General features: G+C 41.9%; 1 protein-coding gene across 1 annotated transcript in view; it reads right to left on the minus strand.

Annotated features, from left to right (window-relative positions):
- Nucleotides 1-17,930, minus strand: part of LOC111974945 (leucine-rich repeat-containing G-protein coupled receptor 4-like) — a 29,221-nt gene extending 11,291 nt beyond the window's left edge. The window contains 6 exon segments of the mRNA XM_070447330.1: nucleotides 1,073-1,118; nucleotides 1,121-1,143; nucleotides 5,683-5,754; nucleotides 9,060-9,131; nucleotides 15,218-15,244; nucleotides 17,137-17,930. Of these exon segments, the coding sequence (XP_070303431.1) occupies nucleotides 1,073-1,118; nucleotides 1,121-1,143; nucleotides 5,683-5,754; nucleotides 9,060-9,131; nucleotides 15,218-15,244; nucleotides 17,137-17,324 (428 nt within the window). The 5' untranslated portion in view covers nucleotides 17,325-17,930.
- Between the last annotated feature and the right edge of the window lie 623 nt (nucleotides 17,931-18,553).

Here is an 18,553-nt window from a genome sequence, read left to right on the forward strand (position 1 = left end):
TCCACCTCCATGACTCCATATCTCTCTCTCCCTCTACATTCCCTACGAATCTGTGTTGGAAGTAGAAAGGCACTATGATTGACATTTAACTCTCAAAAGCATTATACAAACCCAGCTAGGCTCTGCCAAAACATATTACTTCAGCTACAGACCTTAGCCCCTAAGAGAAAAAAGACTTGTGCAAAAAAAGAGAAGGAAAAAAGAGAGGGAAAACGTGGGACTGAGGGAAAGGATCTGGAGAGGTGATAAATGGCAGAAAGCTGGATTTTCAGCACGTCCCGGACCAGGCTTCCAGCTGGATCTCATCCTACACTATTCACAGTCAGAGTCAAAAGAGGCACAGGGAAACAAAGATGGAGTAATGCTCAGTCATAGTCCCTCAGAGAGTGACATGCAGTAGTCACAGAGAGTCACTAAGTTAAAGTCAAAGGAAAGAGACGCTGGGGATTTGGAAACCAGTGCAGGGCTCTACGCGGACTATTTTTACAAGAAGCACATGTGTGCGCCTAAGTTGAAAAATGTAGGCGGACACAAAGACATTTAGGAGCACAATGAAAAATATGAGGTATTAAAGCTAGAATCCTTAATTTTTCTAGGCATACGGATACCTGAATGAAAATTCCAGGTCACACAGCAATAATTAAAAGTGCTGCACTGTAGAGCCCTGCAGTGTCTAGGAAACATAACAACCCACACACATCCCTTTCAAACCCATACAGGCAAAAAGCAACCACATAAATAAATAGATGATGTCTAACTGTTGGTAAATGTAATGTGGTGGGGGGTAAAGACAGCATGGTAACCAGATGGTTATGTGTGAGCTGTGTAAAGGTTAGTGCAATGATGCAGGCCAGTCTAGAGGAAGCTAATAGGTCAATTGGATTTGTAGAGTAAATGCTTCCCATTGTAAATGTCATGATTATGCTTGCGATGTCCATGAGTTTTGCCATTTCAAGTCTCTAAAAGGTGTGTGTGTGTGTGTGTGTGTGTGTGTGTGTGTGTTGTGTGTGTTGTGTGTGTGTGTGTGTACAGTCATGTAATTCCAGATGGATGAAGAGATAGGGGGACTCACAGAGACTGTAGAGAGTAGAGGTTCTTTATAGCTGTACTTGGAACATCTTCAGCTGGTTATTCTGCAACATCCTGAGGGAGAAAACACAGTTTTAGAACCTGAACTGTGGTCGCACCAACATGCCTCATCATTACAATTTCTGCACAACCAAATCAAATCAAATGTTATTGGTCACATTTAACATTTAAGTCATTTAGCAGACGGTCTTATCCAGAGCGACTTACAAATTGGTGCATTCACCTTATGATATCCAGTGGAACAACCACTTTACAATAGTGCATCTAACTCTTTTAAGGGGGGGGGGGTTAGAAGGATTACTTTATCCTATCCTAGGTATTCCTTAAAGAGGTGGGGTTTCAGGTGTCTCTGGAAGGTGGTGATTGACTCCGCTGACCTGGCGTCGTGAGGGAGTTTGTTCCACCATTGGGGTGCCAGAGCAGCGAACAGTTTTGACTGGCTGAGCGGGAACTGTACTTCCTCAGAGGTAGGGAGGCGAGCAGGCCAGAGGTGGATGAACGCAGTGCCCTTGTTGGGTGTAGGGCCTGATCAGAGCCTGAAGGTACGGAGGTGCCGTTCCCCTCACAGCTCCGTAGGCAAGCACCATGCGTCTTGTAGCGGATGCGAGCTTCATACATGGTATTTTAGCAGATGTTATTGCGGGTGTAGCGAAATGCTTGTGTTCCTAGCTCCAACAGTGCAGTAATATCTAACAATTCACAACAATACACAGATCTAAAAGCAATAGAATGGATTAAGAAATATATTAACATTAGGACGAGCAATGTCAGAGTGGCATTGACTAAAATACAGTAGAATAGAATACAGTATATACATATGAAATGAGTAAAGCAGTATGTAAACATTATTAAAGTGACTAGTGTTCAATTATTAAAGTGACCAGTGATTCAATGTCTATTTATATAGGGCAGCAGCGTTTAACGGGCAGGGTTGAGTAACCAGGTGGTAGCTGGCTAGTGATGCAACCAGCAGTCACGTGGTGCGTATGAGAATGAGAATATCAGCTCTGTATTGAGTTAAAGTGTGAACACAGTATGAAAATGTATGCACTCACTACTGTAAGTCGCTCTAGATAAGAGCGTCTGCTAATTGACTAAAATGTAATGTAAAATGAACACAAAAGGATTACAAAGTGTTACAGCCTCTCAACCTCTTATGTCTACAAAGGGTCAAAATCATTGACTCTAACTAGCACCTCAGGCTTTGTTTCATACGCTTGTGTATGGGTTCAGGGTGAAGTAGAGTGTACAGAATGCATTACAGTATACTTGACTGTGGGGAGGATGCGTGTGTCTCTGAGCACACACGTTTGTGTCTGCCTGCATATCCCATATGAAAAAATACTAGTGTATACTATGTTAGGAATAGTATAGTATTCACTCACTGTATTGTTTTTGCAGTCCGAAGTAGAGGTCGACCGATTAATCGGAATGGCCGATTAATCGGGGCCGATTTCAAGTTTTCATAACAATCGGGAAATCGGTATTTTTGGGTGCTGATTTTTTTTTTTTTTTTTACACCTTTATTTAATCTTTATTTAACTAGGCAAGTCAGTTAAGAACACATTCTCATTTTCAATGACGGCCTAGGAACGAGGCAGAACGACAGATTTTTAACATTGTCAGCTCGGGGGATCCAATCTTGCAACCTTACAGTTAACTAGTCCAATGCTCTAACACTGATTACATTGCACTCCACGAGGAGCCTGCAGTAAGCTAAGGTAAGTTGCTAGCTTGCATTAAACTTATCTTATAAAAAACAATCAATCAATGACTGTCATTGCTCCAATGTGTACTTAACCATATACATCAATGCCTTTCTTGAAAATCAATACACAAGTATATCTTTTTAAACCTGTATATTTAGCTAAAATAAATCCAGGTTAGCAGGCAATATTAACCAGGTGAAATTGTGTCATTTCTCTTGCGTTCATTGCACGCAGAGTCTGGGTATATGCAACAGTTTGGGCCGCCTGGCTCTTTGCGAACTAATTTGCCAGAATTTTACGTAACTATGACATAACATTGAAGGTTGTGCAATGTAACAGGAATATTTAGACTCATGGATACCACCCGTTAGATAAAAATACGGAACGGAATAAACGTTTTGTTTTCGAGGTGATAGTTTCCGGATTAGTCAAAGGTATATGGTTTAGAGAGAAATAGTCGACGCGTTATAATTCCTGTAATAACTTGCGGCTGAACTTGAAAGTGGTTCCTTCGTTATTTTACCGTTCATGTCTTCCATAGAGAATGTCTTGATCTACTTCAAATAAGGTCTGTGTTTCGTGCAGGCTTAAACCGCCTCGACGTTTTGATACCCGTGTAAATCTCACTAGGATAAGGTAACGTTTGTCAACATATTTTCATAAATCCACTCTACAAAAAAAATGATCTTCGCTTATATTTAGCCAATATTGATCAGAGTTACCTTGTCCTATGGATATCTACAAAGTTATAAAATTGGCACGGTGGTGTAAGCCTACACGAAACACAGACCTTATTTTAAGTGAATCTAAAAAATATCCTACGGAATAAATGAAGGAACCGCTTTTCAGATTTTGCTAGAAGGTGTCATGGGAATTATGACTCGCACTTTGGTCGTCAATTCTTACCATGCCCATTATTAAAATAGGATTTCCTGCATATAGAAATGACAGTTTTTGTTTTCAACATTCATCACAGGTAACTTAAACTCTATTTTTATTCAAACAGTTGAGAGTATTTGTCTCCTAAGCAGACTCTTCAGTATCATTGTCACTTCAGAGCTGTGTGTGTGTGTGTGTGTGTGTGTGTGTGTGTGTGTGTGTGTGTGTGTGTGTGTGTGTATTTATGTATTATATTAAGTTAAAATAAGTGTTCATTGTTCATTCAGTATTGTTGCAATTGTCATTATTACAAAAATGTGTGTGTGTGTATGAAATATATATATATTTTTATATAAAATCGGCCGATTAATCGGTATCGGCTTTTTTTTGTCCTCCAATAATCGGTATCGGAGTTGAAAAATCATAATCGGTCGACCTCTAGTCTGAAGTCTGCAAAAACACTACATTGAATAGTGTAGTATTTACGGTTTACTGTAGTATAAATACTGTAGTAAAAAACAGTAGTTTATACTATAGTAATTGCTGTAGTGTTTTTGCGGTCATTACTGTAGTATTTACTCTCTCTTTGACAAAACATACTGGACAAATACTAAAAGAGCAAATTTGCCATAACCTGTAGGTAGGTAGGACTGGGGTCTGAGCGGAATGTTCAGAGCTTCTGCTCTTTTCTATAACCATAGGGAACATAATACACAAAGCATTACGAACACCTTCTTAATATTGAGTTGCACCCCCTTTTGCCCTCAGAACAGACTCGAGGCATGGACTCTACAAGGTGTCAAAAGTGTTCCACAGGGATGCTGACTCCAATGCGTCCAACAGTTGTGTCAAGTTGGCTGGATGTCCTTCGAGTGGTGGACCATTCTTGATATACACTGGAAAAACTGTTGACCGTGAAAAACCCAGCAACATCGCAGTTCTTGACACACCCAAGCCGGTGCTCCTGACACCTACTACCATAACTAGTTCAAAATTCACTTACATATTTTGTCTTGGCCATTCACCCTCTGATTAGCACACATACACAATCCATGTCTCGAGGCTTAAAAATCTTTAACCTGTCTACTCTCCACTTCATCTATACTGATTGAAGTGGATTTAACAAGTGACATCTATAAGGGGCCATAGCTTTTACCTGGATTTACCTGGTCAGTCTATGTCACAGAAATGTTTTGTCAACTCAGTGTATATGGTCTATCCTTGGCATGTATTTTTCTCACTTACAGGTGGCACAAATTGGGATATGGGGAGTGGAATGGGCAGGGTATATGCAAATTAAATACTGTAATATTTAATATAGAAAAAAAAGTTTTGGCGGACTGACATTTCGGCAGTATTTACTAGTGTTTTTTGTGGATCATTCTGTAGTATATACTATAGTATTCAACAGTATACTACAACATATACTACTAGTACTACACATGATCAAAAGATACTACAGTGTGTAGTATAGTATTCTACAGTATACTACAGAATACTATAGTAAGTACTGTAGTATTCTACAGTAAACTGTAGTAATTTTTGTGTGGGATGTGAGTACTTGACCATGTAGTGATGAGCGTTAGTATCTGTCTGTGGATCCTAGTATCTTCTGGACACAGATGTGGTTATGGTGACTATCTCCCTTCCTCTCTACTATCAGTAGTCTCTGTCGTCAAAGCAGGCTAGGGCCCAGGGGAACAGGCCCTCTGGTTTCCTGCCTCTTCACACACGTCACACGGCCACTGCTCGTTGGGAAGGAAGTGAACACCTCTGTTTTATTTCATTCACCTGTATTTCATTCACCAATTTTATTTACAGGTGTGTGTGCGTGTGAATGTCTGTGTGTTTGATTTTGTGTGGGTTGTGCCCGAGCACTCACTAGTACTGGTCTTTGAACCCTTGGCTCAATGTACAGTCACAGAACATACAGGTATTATATGAGTGTTTGTCTATGTGTGCGTGTTGTAAGTGTGTGTGTAGGACCAATGAGCGGCACACTTACAGGACTTTGAGCTGATGTAGTCCAGACAGAGCGTCAGGGTGGATGAATGAGAGGTCATTTCCTGCCAGTCGTCTGAGGTAGAGAGAGAGACGAAGAGAGAGAAAGAGAGAGAGAGGAAGAGGGAGAGAAAAAGTTCATAATTCATCGATGCAATTCATAATTGCATCGAAAGCTAAACGAGGATTCGTACAGTAATCTATATGTTGTTGGTACAACTTTCAAAGCTTTCAATTTAACAGCTTCACTTTGAAATGTTAATACATTCAAGATTGAAAGTCATCGACCAAAAAAACAAATGAAAACACCTCACAGGCTCCAGTTTGTGTTATCAGGCATAACATAACAGAACATAACGCCTGGGGTGCCAGAGAGACGTGTCAGTGCGACGGCATGTTGTCACTTCACCAGACACTCTGGGGAGAGAGTGGACACATTAGGACTGGGCCTGGGTTTCCCCTCCTGGGTCTGGACTGCCTCCCCTTCCCTTCCAGCCAGGATATCAGGAAGAACTGGCAGTGTGAATAATCATGTGGGGGCGGGTTGTCAGGGACTCATAGTTCCACCAAATCTGGCCTGGGAGATTAGCACCAGATTTATCACCCTTTGCAATTTGAGCTGGGTGGCGTTAGATTCCCCTGCAGCCAATAGCTGCTAGGTGTGAGCCTGAGAGCATGGGGAATCTGAGTAACAACTCCCACCATGCCCTAATACACCCCAACAACGCACCCGCTTACTGGGGCCTACTCGGGGACACACTTCCAGGGATGTCGAACACTTTTGGTCCATCATATAACAACCAGACAGCATCATATGACAGGGTCTCTAGTCTAAATACACAAACGCTAGTGGCAGACTTCCACTGTGATCCAATGGCAGAACATGTTTAAAATAACATATTTGTTGTGGTTGACAAACATGGCTGGATTTGGAAGGTTATATAATGGTACATGCTCTTCAACTTGACTTGGCTCTGGCTCAAACCAAATGATTGCCTCCCAGTGGATTCCACAGGACACGCTTCAGCATCAAACACTCAATCAATTTGGCTTCTCATGTGTCTTTATCAACTATTCATTGACTGAATTGTTTCCTTTTGACAGCATTTTCATTGTTTCCCAGCAGTAAATGAACTGTTGAAGTACTTGTAGTCAAAGGGGCCAGTTTCATGCACATACGTTAAGCCTACTCCTTGACTCTCTTGCACTAAGTTTGCTGCAACTGCAAACCCAACTACTGACAAATGTTTATTATTAATCTAGGACTCAAGTAACACAGCTTCAGGTTTGAAAGCAGAGTAGGATTTATGTGCAAATTGGTTAGTGTGTCTGCCAGATTTATAAGGTACTGTAAACTTTACGTCCACAGCCTTGGAGCTGGTCAACGCCCACATGTCTACGGCCCAGCCACCACACGCAGGCCTGCTAACAAATTGCTAGGACATCCTTCACATTTCAGGGTGAAGAACCTCCCCACCCATTCCCTTTCTCTCAACAAATTCAGAACACGTCCCCCTAGGCTTTGATGAAGGCAGAAGAATGTGCTAAGCCTTGTTGAGGAAAGACTAAATCCTTCCCTTCTCTAGCACCACTCCCACAACCATTCTATTTCACTAAGAAACTCACTGGTAGACAACATACACTTCAACATCAGAAGGTGAAGAGATTTGGAACACACACTCGGGGAGACAAATGTGTGCAGAGACACAGACAAATACACAAGCACTCAAACACAAATTGAGGGGGAAGACTCCCCTACATCTCTTTATCGGTCAGCATGGTAGCTAGTCTGTGTTGTGCTTTGTTCAGGATGGGAGGTGTGTATGAAGGAGGGTTACGTGACTATCAGAGAGGGAATGTTCCTCTCTGGGCATGTCCCCCTCTCTCTGTCAGCCCTCAGGGCTGGAGCTGTGGTTCAGTGACACACCACCACCCCGGGCTACAGGGCCATCCGCTCAGTTCACTCAATGAAACCTTATGATTTGTTTCAAGGATAAGGCTAAACAAACACAAATTAAAAACTATAGACAGCTGTCAACAAAAAAGCATTCCGAAGCATGAATATAACTGCTAGGCCCTACAGTGCTGCTCAGTAGGGTTGGGCGGTATCCCGATTTTCATCACGAGATAACGTTTCTGTACCATACCGGGGTATATGGTATTACTGGCAGTGCACACAATGGGAGCTAATTCAAACAAAACAAAACTAGTTTTTTGTTTAGTTTTTTTGGGGCACAGAACAATTTAGGCAACAGGGATCCTGATCCAGGAGGGAAATGAATGTCTCTGCTATAACCAAGAAGCTTGATCTTGACATCTAGCCACTTAACAAGCCAGTTAGGAAATCAAATGCGTAGCTGGGGCCCTCAGCCTGATATAATTGATTTTGACACATCTTAGATTTCTTATAGTTATACTTAACTTATAGTTAAAAGCAGTGGCGTAGCACGCATCCCATTTTTTTTTTTAAGTATTGAAAATGATACTGTAAGTATTTCGAAAAATACCCTGGTATACGGTATCTCCCAAGCCTACTGCTCAGCTACAGAGCAGGATGGAACCTAGAGAACAGGTTTCACTAAGTATATTTGACACTGGGCAGAGACCCCTGTCCCTGCCTGAAAGGTAATGTTGAGTGGTAGAGTGCAGCGAGGGTGCGTTTTTAGTCAGGTTGTCATGGAAACCATTGTTTTGCCTTCTTCCTTCCTGCCTGGCATTCCTCCACTTACAATGCGATGAAAAGTAAATTGCCCTTTGACAAAGCAGATGAAGTAGGCCTAGTGTTCGGAAAAGAAGGGAGTGAAGACTGGTTCGAGATGATAGACACACACAGGCTAAAATAACATGGGCACAGAAGCAGCACTGGGTGCAGAATAATGTTAGCAGGTCATTTTGCATTCTCAGGGTTACATGTTACCTGATATCAGGTAGACAGATCTTATCCTTACTTCCAGCTCTGAACCAGACAGAGGGGTATTTCAAGAGTAAAAAAATGACAAAGATTAGATATGCTCATTGAATGGGTCCCAGAACTGAGACATGCGGTTGCCACCCTGCAAATTCTCAAAGAAAACACAATGAAAGAAAGAATGTGATGCATCTCACATACATGTTCTCTGGAATCCTACGTAGTATAGTCATGGTACTTTTTGATAGCTATCATGGTATAACTTGCCCTTTCTAAAAACACTGCAACTTAGCCGACTATAATGGCATGACTCTTTGGTGTAAGAGAAACTACAGGGTTCTTTATATCTTGCTGAGCAACTTGATGATCAAACACATAATACAACTGGTCTGTTGTGGTTGAAAACCACTGATTATCATATGCATGTGACAAAAACTGTAGTGGGTAATGTACTAGAAAAGATGAATACTCACAGTTCTTCTAGATAGGGGAAGTTCTTGAAGACAAATGCCGGGAGCTCTGTGATGTTATTCATGCTGATGTCACTGTGGAACCAAACAACAAGTGTCATGAGTGGATCAGTATTTCTCTCAGGTTAGAAACAGAACACAGCCCTGATTCCAATTCAAATCTCAAACAATCAAGCTGGATTTATACTCCTAAAGACACAACAGAGAATTGCAGAAATAGTATATAATGTTTGATGCCATGGTAGTGTGTAACAAATTAATCTTTTTGGAGGCATAACTAGTAAGTAACTGCTCCGAAGCATGCTTTCAACACTGTTACATTGGTTTTCCTGTAGATTGGTAAAGTACTGTCATCTTCCCCAGGAGTATAATGATTCATTTGGGCCAAAACAGGTCCCCAGCAATACTTTAAACTCTTGAAGAAACCCTCCTGATATTGCCCAGGGGACGTTCACGTTTCCAACTCACTGCAGAGAAAGACAGGCGTGTAGCAGCATGACAGCTATGCAGACAGCACTCACGTTTCTTCCCCACCTGACTAATTCAGTATGTGACTTACATATGTAATACATAGAGAGTAACCTTAGGCAAAAATTGTCATCGAATCCAACTAAGGTTCTAGGAATTGATGAGAGATTGTTATATAGGCAGGTTTAGTAAAGATTGTAAACTGATTKTAGAAGGATCCTAAAGCAGCCTACAGATTAGTGCACATCCAACTTCCAATAAAAATTACACAGGCTATAGTATAAAAAGACTGCAAAAATGGTATGACACCATAACAATTCTCTTGTGTTCCACAACAGAGAGTAGCTTTTAACTTTGGGCCACTCATCTTGATTAGGAATCCATTCATTGGTTTCAAAGAGGAGCCCATAGACACCAGATGTTAGAGTTGAAGCACAACAGGACTGAAAAAACATCCTGCTTTTGATAATGAAGCGAAMCCCCCAAAAAGGGTCCATCTTGAATTTCACTACCAGGCCTACCCAACGTCTTGCATGTGTGTGCATGTGGGACTTTGGATCCTTAAAAGATAATATCGCCCGCCACACTCCCACCCCCCACGTTTCTAACTACAAAGGCCCCCAACAGAAGCCCTCATCGTCCCTGCCATCTATCTTTCCCATCTCCAGGTTACCTAGCTTATCCAATTGCCTTCTAGGTGCTGTACAATGGAGCTTCCACCTTGATCCACCCCCCTCTTTATCCCCCCCTACGGACACTCCTTKGGGCGTTGTGTGGCCACTATTTGGAAGGCTTTCCCGGTGGTCCCTCCTTTGGATACATTCTGTCTTGCTGACAGCACCCCTACACCTGCACCCTGTAACCATCTTTCACAGGCTGTTGGCTGCCATGGTCAAGAGTGCAGGCAGCCACAGGGACAGGATGAAAGGGTGGTCTGTGAATGCTGTCACCCTCCCTTCCAGCTGCTTTAATCATCAGGGGACCTGCCTATGACCTTCCTATCCTACATAGAAATACAGCTGTGACACATATAGAAAAAACAGCACTCTTTCTGAAGCAAAACAGTTACATGCCCACTGTTTTGAGGGTATGAAATGTCAACATGACATCAAATAATGCAAAGGTGTCACTTTGGGCTCATTTCAGCCTTGGTGGGAAACGGAAAGAATCACATTTCTAGCAAGAGTTGCCAAAAGTTTCACTTCTCAAGCGAGATTGCCCTACAGAAAAAAAGGAGATCAGCGACAAAGTCATCCACCAGAGGAAAGTATGGGGAGCAGGCAGCAGAGGAAAGTATGGGGAGCAGGCAGCAGAGGAAAGTATGGGGAGCAGGCAGCAGAGGAAAGTATGGGGAAGCAGGCCAGCAGAGGAAAGTATGGGGAGCAGGCAGCAGAGGAAAGTATGGGGAGCAGGCAGCAGAGGAAAGTATGGGGAGCATGCAGCAGAGGCTATTGTCAAGTCTCAACAGAGCACCTTTAAAACTCCCTGGGAATTCACTGCCAATCCAAGTAAATAGATCATCTTTACTCAGAAAAAAAATGTGTGCTAAAAGACACGATACCTTTCCAAACTCACTTTTGGGGTCAATGTCAAAGACAAAATCTATACCTTTGAAACAATTAAAAAATAAGCAATAATTCCTCATCTCTGCTATGATGCAAGATGAGAATAAATATATTATCTCAGCATTATCTCAAAGCCATCCACAATCTTTCCATGGTAAGAGGGTCAAAAAGAGGTCAACCCTGTTCAAGTCTCTGGCAAGTGAGAAATTATACTTGTTATTTAGTTGCCTATTGTGCGGTCTCTGATGGTTGGAGCATGGTTTTAGAAAAGCTTGTGGTAATAAGCACATCCTTAAAAGACTTTGGTGCTGGGCTAATAAAGAAGGCCTGCACACTGTTTATGCTCCCAATTCACTGATTTATTGACAACGTTTCGATCCGAAACGGATCTTGGTCAGAATGATTTTAACCTGAGCTCATGGTTAGCTTTCCCCTCACAATTACACAGGCCACTGGTGTTTGTCCACAGACCAGACAAGGACCTCACCAAAGCCACACAACAACCACAGAGCTCCACATTACAGATAGAGAACTATACATGGAAAGATTGCACTGCTTGGCAAAGGCAGACCAAAAAGAGATTCAACTTAAAGCGACTCCAAAACCAAGGCGTGTATATGTGGTATGTGTGTGGGCGGATCAGACACTGGCTGGCATGGAGCCATGAGAGGGAGGGGAAGCTACCGTGCCAAGAACAGCAAGGATTGACAGACAGGACAACGGCAGATAACTAAGATAGAGATTTGGGGAAAAAGGTTACTATGTCTGTCCTTTGAAGATCTCTGGGTGATGAGTTGGAGGGCATTGAAGGTAGCAAGTGTAAAAACTATTTGATGTAGTCTCTGCAAGGGCCTTGCTTCAAGGAGGCATAGCCTTAGTTCAGATGTACCATGAATCCCAAGGTGATCTTCAAAAGGAGGACAACTTCACTTCTTCAATACCTTTTGGCAGTGTTTAATTAGCCGGCTAATGTCATCTGAATGAAAATCGATATCCTGCCGGTACGTTGAGGTAGAGAAGCCAAACCGGGCACCAACCCAACCACCTGCTTGCTGCTACCATTGACTACCTCAGAAGTAAAGCAAACTCAGTAATGCTTTGGCTTTTTAGCCCCCTGGTCCCTTGACAGCAGAGTTGTGGGGAAAAAGGCAGGTAACGGGGAAACTATTTTCTCAGCCGGCTGTTTCTTATTGATTAAAGAGGTGAAGGTGGTGAGAATTGAGGAAAATGGCTGAGGTTCCCTGGCTGCCATGCTGGAAGGGAACAAGGGCACTTTGTATACACAGACGGGCAGACCGTTCCACCATGGGAGTGCAGAGAAGGTCAAGCATTTACCAAATGGGTACAAGGGGAGACTGATTCGCTGTAGCTAGAGTGCAAACATGTCAGTCCTAAAACATTGAGAGACAGAGGGAGAGAAGTGATTGATATGGGTATGGGAGTTGTTGTCGTTGGCTTTGATTAAACTTAGTTATTTTGCTATTCAAATGTATGCTTTTTATGCCAATTTACAACATTGAATTGAACCGAGAGAGATTGACAGAGAATGTGATGATGAGAGTCGGAGAGGACTATGGAAAAAGAGGATAAAAAGTGTGAAGATGAGTAAGTGATTAGAAGTAAAAAAAGGAGTGAGAGTTGTATATAAGGGAGAGAGAGAAAGAGATAGAGCAAAAGGGGGGGGGGGGTAAACATTCGACCATCTTGCAGTCATTCTGTTTGGGAGCGGGAACCAGTGACTGGCTCCTTTCACCTCTGCTGACCATGAACAAAAGTATCATTCAGCTTAAGATGGATAGAGGGCACCAATGGCGAGTGAGCTAGCTGGACCAGTGAGTGAGAGGGCATTAGTCCCCCTATCCCCTCCCTCCCCTAAACTTGTGCTTGTTCACACTATGAAAGGACTTCAATTGAGATGAGATGTGAGAAGTGACCCCCTCCTATCCCAAACCCTCATGCCCCCCGCACGCACACATGAGAGCAAGAGTGCACACACAGTCACCAAGCCCTCAAGAGACTGAGATGTTATTTTGTCACTCGTATCTAGCAGAGATGCAGCAGGCATGCACTGTCCGAGGGGAAATTGGTGTACAGGGTGAGGGGGGTTCCAGATCTTATTTCTCTTTCTCCCCACCTGTTATCCTCAGGCAGGAGAGTCTCATTTTCAGCTGCCAATAAAAAAAACAATGTACACACCAACATGCTGCAGGCAGCTCCACCCCCCAGCCCACCTCTCCAACCTTCCCCTGGGCTGCTGGCTGGTGACAACCCAACACTCTGATTTATGGACTGATAAAACAAAGGGCACAGGCCAATTCCCATCTGTGTCGAATTCCGTAAGATTATGTAAATCAACAGATGCATAAATGTTAAAGTATTGTAGGATATTGCCAATGAAAGTGGCAATGTACAGTACTGTATATTATTTTGTGACTAAGTATATGGGTTACTAATTTTGAAGAATGACCACACATGAAATAAAAACTTGAAGTATCGCTCTCTAAATAACTACAAATGCAGGACAAGAGCAGGTCTAGTCATACCTCTGTCTGAAACTATTCCAATTTAAGAGGACATTCCAGAATTCCAAGGCCTGACTTTCAAAAGATGAAGTTAATGTTTGTGCTCCTATTTCTGTTAGGTTCTCTTCATAACAGAACTGCTGCCCTCCATTCTCCTCTCAGCTTCTATGTCCAACAGTTTCAGTACATTCATGGGGTGGCAGATTGTACTGGATGGAATCACAGCAGGAGGAAAATCACAAAAAAAGCCAACCTTCTGGGAAACCATTCTCCCACCTCTGGGGACAGCAGGGCCTGCAATGTGTCTCTTGTAAGACTGCTGGACCTGTCTGCTTCTGTCGTTATCTCTTTGTGTGTGTGTGTGTGTGTGTGCGTGTGTCAATTTCACTGTCTCTTTCTGTTCATTAATCTCTCCCTTCAGTAATTTTCCATATCTCAATTTATCAAGCTCTTCACTATTTGCCTGTCTTGCTGATCCCCGTGTTTCTGCTGTTTGAGCAAAAAAGCTTATAATTTCCACTAAACGTCACAGCAGATAATGTGTACCCCAATTAATAGATCAGTGTGCCAGCAAACAAGCAACTTAATGTGAAGTGTTACCAAAATATATTTCTAGAAGAGTACTAAGGATGTAATTCCACTTTTGATGAGCGCTAAATGTGATTAAATTAACATTATGGAGGTGAATATTTTGTTTAGTTCTTTAAACAAACATTAGCTCACTTCCGGTAAGGAGCATTACCAGCTCAGCACAGCATCCCTGTGAATTAACACTGACAAAAAAGTTTTTCTACAGCTGTGATGTGTCGCACTAATCCATCATGATCCCTGACCTCTCTACTCAACAAAACACAGAAGGAATGGAAAGAAGGGGAGTTTAAGAGACCGAGAAGAGACATTGAATGGAGAGAGGGAGAGAGAGAAATACAAAGAGAGAGAAACAGAAAGAGAGACAGCTGCACTAAGGGTCAATTGAACAGTAACAGACAAATATTTTTACTTTAAAATGTATTTCAAACAAAAATCAATGATTGACCACTTTTAACAATTTCCACTGAACATTTTACAAAAACACATTTACTTGAAGAATTGTCAGAGGAAAGTAGTCCCTGTGCATAGAGTTGTATCATTTGTTTGCAATAATTGGTTTTTGTTTGACATACATTTTAAAGTGAAAAATGACTCTGTTAGCGTGGAATTGCTCTAAGGCAACCCGTCAAATACTCTGAGGGCTTGAACTGAATATATCACGTAGTTATGAGCTAAAAAGCTGTCACAAAGCATTTGGTTAACCCTTGCTCAGTGTAGGTGCACAAGAAGCCTTCAAGCCTACACTTCCAATTGTAATAAGTAGACATCACAATTGTAATACAATATTTGGGGATATGTTGGTAACTTACATGCAAGTCTGAAAAGATCATGATGTTTGATAACAGCATACACTACACTGTGTCTTAGTTGACACATTGGTAAATACCACTGTTTCTCTTCATTTTACCTGACACAAAACAACACTGGCAGTTTATTGGGTCAACTCTAGAGCGTGTGTATTTCTACAATTCTGCTGGATATTAATGAACTCAAGAAGTCAATAAAATGTACTTACAGTCCATGTGGTGTAATGTTCAGGTACCTAGGTGGAAACAAAGGTAAAAACCAACCCCTCAGCTTTTATGTTATGTAAATAAAGGTGATGGTGATATTGTATATATTTAAATGTCTCATTCAGTCTTGGATATGAAACTGTTCTGTATCAATACCCACCGGTCCCAGACGTCAATTCAACATCTATTTCACGTTGGTTCAACGTAATTTCATTAAAACGACATGGAAATAACTTTGAATCAACCAGTGTGTGCCCAGAGGGTAGTCTTCTCAAGGTCAGATCCTTCCTTCTTTTCCACATTAGGAAGCACATTTCCTTGGTCCACCTTCAATAAATAACACATAGACCCTTTGACGCTCTTGGGCGGCTGCTCTGTTAATCATTAACTAAGACATTGTGAAACCTTTAAGGCTAGTTAACCAGAAATGTATTAACTATGCAGTCCCAGTCTCAGTTTCTCCTCAGTCATGCTCTTCCTCTTTCTCTCTAGCTTTTCTTGGTACAGAGACAAAGACAGATATGATGGCGGAATCACAGGGAACACAGAAAAGAAACAATGACCATTCCTTAAAATCAACTATAGGCTAACTAAAAGACCCATGTCATAGGGCTTTTGGTTTAGTTGTTATTTTGTGTTGATCACAAAAGCTTTTTCCTTTCGGCGGTTCCTGACCAAGATTCAGAACATTTTATTTTGTTAAAAATATAGTCTACAAATAATTTTACATTGCACATTTTCCCCATGTTGATAAGTTGCTTGAGCCACAATATTGCAATTTAGGAAACTTTGGAAGGAAAGTAAATAAGACTTTATTATTACAGTAAAGTGTTACCGAACTGACAAATTCTGGGGTGAATTCTGGGTATCCCTGTAAGATGAATTTGAAAGGTTTTCCTGCATCACTTTGTAAAAGGATATGCAATGCAAATATCAGAAAACCAACCACAACAACTGTCTCTGAGATGGGTAAGTGTGTCCAAAGTGTTGTCTTTTAGGGATAGGCATACACCTAAAGTGACCTGGGACTTTCTCTGCCATGATGTGAGTTGGTGAGTGGAGCAGCATTCAGGATAAACAGTCTCAGGCGGGTACAATCCCCTTTCTGCCCGGGTATTTCTGGGATCTGTTCATGTCTGATCTCCAATTTTATAAAGACCAAATTAAAAAGATTACACCAACGCAGCATGAGGTTCCCTCTGTCAATGCCTGTGCTGGATCAAACCTCAGCCTTCTCACAGCAGTAGGCACAAAATGTCTTCATAGTTCTATTCCTGCACATCTCAACAAGGAGTCAGACCAGACTACAGAGCCAAGACAGGCCGAAGAATCAGCAAATTAAGACCTTCTTGCTTTACATGGATGATGGGCTACTATTCCACATGTCCCTGAATATAAGTGTAAAAGATCATGGCTGTAGTCTAAGAAAGTGAAAGTCCAGGTCCCAGGCCAAGGAATATGCTATAGCTTGTATGCTTTTCAGTAGAGTAAAATACTAGGGTATAAGAGGGGTCATATCAAGGAAAGGTCAGCAAGTGAATGAGTTTGGACCAGCATGAACCATTTTGGCAACCATTGCATTAAAAAAAAATGCCTAGCCTATACTGTATATACTGTACCAACCTTTAATTTTAAGGCCTACTTTTCCTCTGGCTGTTCTTCATTCTTTGTGTTTGCTCTCTCATACCAACCACAATAATGTGTTTGTTATCAGTTGAATAACTGATCCACAGCCCAAAGTTGTAAAAACGCACTCGATTATTTTGCTTCATTGACAGCCATTGTGCAAAAGTTTGCTCCAGTACTGACGAGTAAGTAGTGGCCGACCTTACCGTTACAAACACGTCCTAACTAGGGAGAGATATTRATTMTAGGTTTAATCGTGTTTTATTACACAGTTTCAATATGTGTTGATACTTACAGATAGTAGGTGAAGGCGCTTAGACCAGTCGGGACAGTGGTCAGACCTTTCCCAGAGCAATCGGCGCCTCCGTCCTCGTCGCAGCTGCATGAGGACGAACAAATAGCCGGAGTGGATTGTACTTGACCAGCTGCACCATCCCGTAGTGAAAACAACCGCAAAAATATCCAGATGACAAACACGCGCATGTTTTTCTTCTGTTCAGACTGAGCAAAATGGCTTTACGTGTTTCTCTTATAAGGACATGTAGGCTACTTTTCGTGTGACTGCTCTGTTGTGATGGCTTGTCCAAGAAGCTTGAACACGTATTATTATTGATAGGTAGTCGACCACTTCAAGGATATAAAATGTTAATGCATCAGTCCCACCAAACATATATCCTTAAACTACCCCTGTCAAGTCTGGGACATGTTCTTTACTCAAACAATGCGGTTTACCTTGCACTAAGTGTCCTCATATTCATCCCGTGTGGAGTGTTGGTCCCATAAAAATAAGTATCACCCGTCCACACAGACGACAAAATCGACACCTTTTGCTTTTTTTCCGTTTTCGTTGTCCCATTAAATCAGCAAACCAGACGGATCCGTACGTGGACAAAATAAGAAGCCTCAATACAATTCTCCAACCGAAATGGGAAACACTTGGTGCGTTATTTTTGCTATCGTTTCCCTCCTGATTTGTTTCCTGTAGAAAAACACAGTCAGCTTTCAGCCATTCCTCACGTTTCCTTCCTTTGCTCCCTGCCACCAGTAGCCCGCTTTTTCTTGCTCACTCGGTAAGCGCCCTGCCGGACAACCTGCCACACGATCTGCTGAATACAGTATGTTAATACTGACCTACATATTAATGATTTCACAACTTCACAGTTTTGATTTAGTAAGCAACATTCTGCAATTGATAAGTTTGTAATTGTGTAACAATGAATTTAAATGATCAATTAATTTCCACCTCAGTCCTTTCTTTGAGTGTGGTACCATCTCAGGTTAGTCCTTTGGTAGTAATTGGTCAATATCTGATATAATGGTAGGCTTACCATTCTTATTTTAATGTATTCCAACTGACTGAAATGTAGTTGTTATTATTAGATAGACCTAATTGTCAGGTTATTATCATTTTACCATATGATTTCTACCAATAATACTGTAGGCCTAAAATAAAGTGTAACAAACAAACTGTTTGTCTAAGAGCAAATTCTTATTTACAATGACGGCCTACCCCGGCCAAACCCTCCTCTAACCCGGACGACGCTGGGCCAATTGTGCGCCGCCCTATGGGACTCCCGATCACGTCTGGTTGTGATACAGCCCGGGATCAAACCCGGGTCTGTAGTGACGCCTCTAGCACTGCGATGCAGTGCCTTAGACTGCTGCACCACTCAGGATTTCTGCTTGACTCCTGCCTCCAACAAGGGGGAATG

Source organism: Salvelinus sp. IW2-2015, linkage group LG15 (genome assembly GCF_002910315.2).
Source record: "Salvelinus sp. IW2-2015 linkage group LG15, ASM291031v2, whole genome shotgun sequence".
Taxonomy (NCBI): Eukaryota; Metazoa; Chordata; class Actinopteri; order Salmoniformes; family Salmonidae; genus Salvelinus; species Salvelinus sp. IW2-2015.